The following is a 4,045-nucleotide window of genomic DNA, read 5'->3' on the forward strand; positions in this document are numbered from 1 at the left end:
GCCCCGTACCTACCGTAGCTGGCGACGACCGGGAAGTGTGGGCCAGCGAATGTCTGGCGCTGTCCATCCCCCCGTGGATGAGATAGGCTCCCGCACCGGAGACGATGGGGCTCCCCCCGACATCCATGGTGATGCCCACCATGCTGTGGGAGGGGACCGCGGGCGGGGAGGAGCCTGCCACGGTCACCTGGGCTCCGCCCGAGGCCTCGAAGTAGGACGCCGCGCCGCTCGGGGTGTACATCGGTGGCTCGGGGTTGTAGGCGTAGGCCGTCCGCCTGCCAGAGAGAGAGAAGGGGTCTCCTCTGAGTCTTGAAGGACTCCAGCAAAACTTCCCGTAAAAGCGGAAGCCCCACGACAATGAGCATACGGGGTTCGTCAGGCATGACACGCCCACACAGCGCCAAGTTCAAAGCGATCGTCTCTGAAAGTATTCAGGACGTCAGCCTGACTCATCAAAACACTGGTCATTTGAAAACTCAAAGTGTATTCAGGGGTCCTACGAGGGAGCTCCTTTGTGGAGAGGGAACATTTCTGCATCTCATTGTGGTTCTGCAAATCTCAACGTGGGATAAAACTGCACAGAACTACACACACGCGCACGGGGACACACGCACACGCGCACGCGCACGCGCACACCAACGCGTAAAGGCTGCTGAGACTGAACAAGGCCCACAGGCTAGTCAGGGGTAACATCCCAGTGCCATTTGCCTGGTATTATCCCAAAGTCCCTGAGGGTGCCACCACCCGGGGAGGCTAGGTGAAGGGTACATGGGACCTTGTATACTGATTTTGCAACTTCCTGTAAATCTATGATTCTTTCCAAACAAAAAGTTAAAAAAAATAAAATTACATAATAAAAAATTTCTAAATCATACCAAAAATTCGTAATCCTAATATGCCTTTAGCATCTGGATCAATATGACCTCCTCCACATATAGCTGTACTACAGTCAAACCCAGGAAGTTGACACTGTACAACCGCCACACCTTGCTCGATGTCACGGATGTTCCACGCACTCGTTTGGGTCCATGTGTGGCTTGGGACCAGCAGAGCTGTGCTGCAGCTCACATAGCTCTGACCACAAGCACACCCTCGCACCCCCTCCCCCCGAACCCCCGAAGGGGACTTGCTGAAGTCAAATGAGCAAACGGATGTGTGTCTCGAGCACAAGGAGCTTCCTGGGAAATGTGTCATTTTCTGCTCCAAGCATCACATAGTTCTCAACCAGAAAACCCTAGAAACCCTTGACTAGTGGCAAATCAAGTTGCTGCGACATCATACAAAGCTGGAGGTTAACGAAGGCCAGGATGAGAAAGCAGAGGTGGAAACGGTTTGTGGATTGAGAAGCCTGACACTTCACACTTAGAAGTTGGATTAGAGTTTGTTTAAGGCTGAATTTTCTAGAAGTAAAAACTACAAAGGTGTGTGATTTCTGAAATCTCCACAGGGCCCTGAGGCCCGACTGCCATTGTCATGTTCCGACATATCATCCAGGGGCGAGGAGAGGGGTTTGTGCAAACACGTCCCCAAATGCAAAGATGGGGTGGGCGGCGGGAAGGTCCCGACATGGCCTGGGGCTGTCTGTAGGGGAGAGGAAGGCACGTACAAGGCTCCATTCGCGTAGATGGCGTCCCCGCCTTCCACGTACTGCACCTGGGGGGAGTACACGTGCTGCGCAGGCTGCACCTGAAACATCAGACAGTTCGTGTTACGCGCAGTTGTCCTCCGGGGGGGCGACTTCACACTATTCAAACTGAAGGCAACTGCTAGTGCCTTTTACGGACAGTGAGGACTATGTGACATCTTTCCCACCCACGGTTTGCGCTTCTGGAAAGAAACGAGGAGAAATGGTCCAAAAGGCCCCACAAGAACGGAACTGTCACTGCCCCGCTGACGAGGGGAGCGAGGCCGTGGCGTCTGTTCTGTGGTGGGAGGCGGCCTGCCGACAGCTCGGAGCAAGGCTGCGGAGCAGGGCTGGGAAGGTCCCTGCAGGCCACCGGCCACCGGGCAGAAGGGTCGGTCCTGTGGGGCAGCGAAGCCAGAGCTGTGCACAGAACCGCAGCCTCTGAGCGGGACATGCCCCGCCAAAGGTAGGGCGGAGGGTTCCAGCTGGTCACAATCTATCCCCCACCCCATGCTCCCTTCAGTGGTCCTGGTGCCCACCGCCCTGCAGAAGGGTGGGCGTCCTGGGAGCCACGCTGGGGAGAGGCTCCCATGGCCTGAGCGGTCGGAAGGAGCGATGGGCCTGGAGTAGGGTGTGGAGGGCGGGGCGAGGGAAGAGCCCAGCACAGCCGGCCCGATCCCCGTCAGGTCAGCACGTTGGCTGGTGACCCCGAGGGACGCTGGCCCAGTGGTGGAGGCCCAGAGCTCTGTATGGGGGGCTTCAGAGGCTCGCCGCAGAGGAACTCTTAGCCAATGCCTAATCCAACCTTGTTTTTGGGTGACAAAATCGAGGGCTGGGTCTCATCGTGACCCCCCTCTGGGCCTTTGTGAGAAGCTGAGTCCCACTTCCGAGGACACCCAGCACGGCGCACACTCGCACACGCTCCACCCCAGGATGAAAGCATGTCGCGAGCCCAGAGGTTCCCGCTCAGAGTGGGCTTTGCCCTGGGGGACTGGGCGAACCGCACAAGTCACCCCACAAGTCCGGGCTGCCCACAGAAGAGGTGGGGCAGGCCCAGACCCACAGAGGAGGGGAAGCTTCTGGAATCACATCGGTCTTGGTCTCCCCTCTCTCTAGGAGCCAAGACAGAGCTGCCGGTTCCCTCGTGGGCCCACTAGGAACTCTGCTCCTCCCCCCGATCCCACGCCTTACAGAGCGTGAATCAGCAAACTCTGGCCCATGGGCCCGATCTGGCCTGCCCATTTCTATAAAGTTTTATTGGCACACAGGCACGCCCCTTTCTCTACAACTATGGCTGCTTTTGGAGACAAGGCAGAGTTGAGAGGTGGTGCCAGAGACCGTCTGGCCCGCAAAGCCAAAACATTTGGCCTTTTCCAGGAAAGGGGTGCCCTCTGCTCCCCGAGACTCCACCGGCTCGGCTGATGGTCTGGGCTGCGCTGGGGAGCCCACGCTGTCAAGCTCTGTTCCCAGAGAATTTAATTGCACGAGAGGCGCTGCCTCAGTCATGGCACTCGTCTGTAGGTACAACACTTGCCTGCCGAAGGCTTTGCCTCCCAGGAGGTTCCATGTCCCTTCGGTCTAGAACCTTCGCTTTCCGTCTGCCTGTCTACCTCGCACCCAGCGTTCTACTGAGGGACGGGCTTGCGCCCCAAACACTGAATTTCTGGATGAATGAGAGACCATCTTGGCTTGCTGCAGAACTGTCTGCCGCGGAAGATTTTTAAAACTGAAACAGATTCCAAAGAACCCTCTAGTAAGGAACCGAAGACGTCAAAGAAAAAGGAACAGCAAAGACAGCAAAGAAAGCACAGTTCGGAAGGGCTCCGGATCGCTAAGTGCTAGCACGTTCTGTGTCACCTGTGCTGTGGTTACCTGCTGTGGCACCTGCTGGACTCTGGGGAGGGAGATTGGCTGCATCTGGGCCCCTTTGGGAGCCGAGCCCGCTGCCTGGACCAGCACCCTCTAAAAGGGAAGGAGAGAAGGACATTCAGACTTGTCAGAGGTTAGGCCTGGAAACAAACACAGATTACAAGCAGAGCTACTGCTGCCTGGTCCTCTGTCGCCGTACGGAAACTTAAGTGGGATTCTTAAGGAAGGGAGGGGAGGGCGTACCCACCACACACGCAGGCTGATACACGTGCATGCACACACGAACACACACGGGAGCACATGCACCTCCGCCCGCCCCCAGCGGCCTTGTCTCCTTGGGGTCTGTAGAAAGTGAGGTGACTCGGCTGTCCCTGGCACTGAGCCGAGAGCTGCGCGGTGAGGAGAACCCTCCGGATGGCTGGCCACACCACCTGCCTCTGGAAGAGTGCCAGCAGCACACCGTGGCTTCCGAGTCCACACTGGACTTGTCCCATGTGACACGCAAGGGTCAAATGAAGCCCGGAGTGGGGAAGTGATGTCTCAGGGCCTCAG

General features: G+C 57.3%; 1 protein-coding gene across 1 annotated transcript in view; it reads right to left on the minus strand.

The window, feature by feature from the left end:
- The window catches only part of RFX2 (regulatory factor X2), a 36,271-nt gene extending 32,689 nt beyond the window's left edge, over nucleotides 1–3,582 (minus strand). The window contains 3 exon segments of the mRNA XM_015586020.2: nucleotides 14–275; nucleotides 1,607–1,686; nucleotides 3,497–3,582. Coding sequence (XP_015441506.1) covers nucleotides 14–275; nucleotides 1,607–1,686; nucleotides 3,497–3,541 — 387 coding nt within the window. The 5' untranslated portion in view covers nucleotides 3,542–3,582.
- Between the last annotated feature and the right edge of the window lie 463 nt (nucleotides 3,583–4,045).

Source organism: Pteropus alecto, unplaced genomic scaffold (genome assembly GCF_000325575.1).
Source record: "Pteropus alecto unplaced genomic scaffold, ASM32557v1 scaffold30, whole genome shotgun sequence".
Taxonomy (NCBI): domain Eukaryota; kingdom Metazoa; phylum Chordata; class Mammalia; order Chiroptera; family Pteropodidae; genus Pteropus; species Pteropus alecto.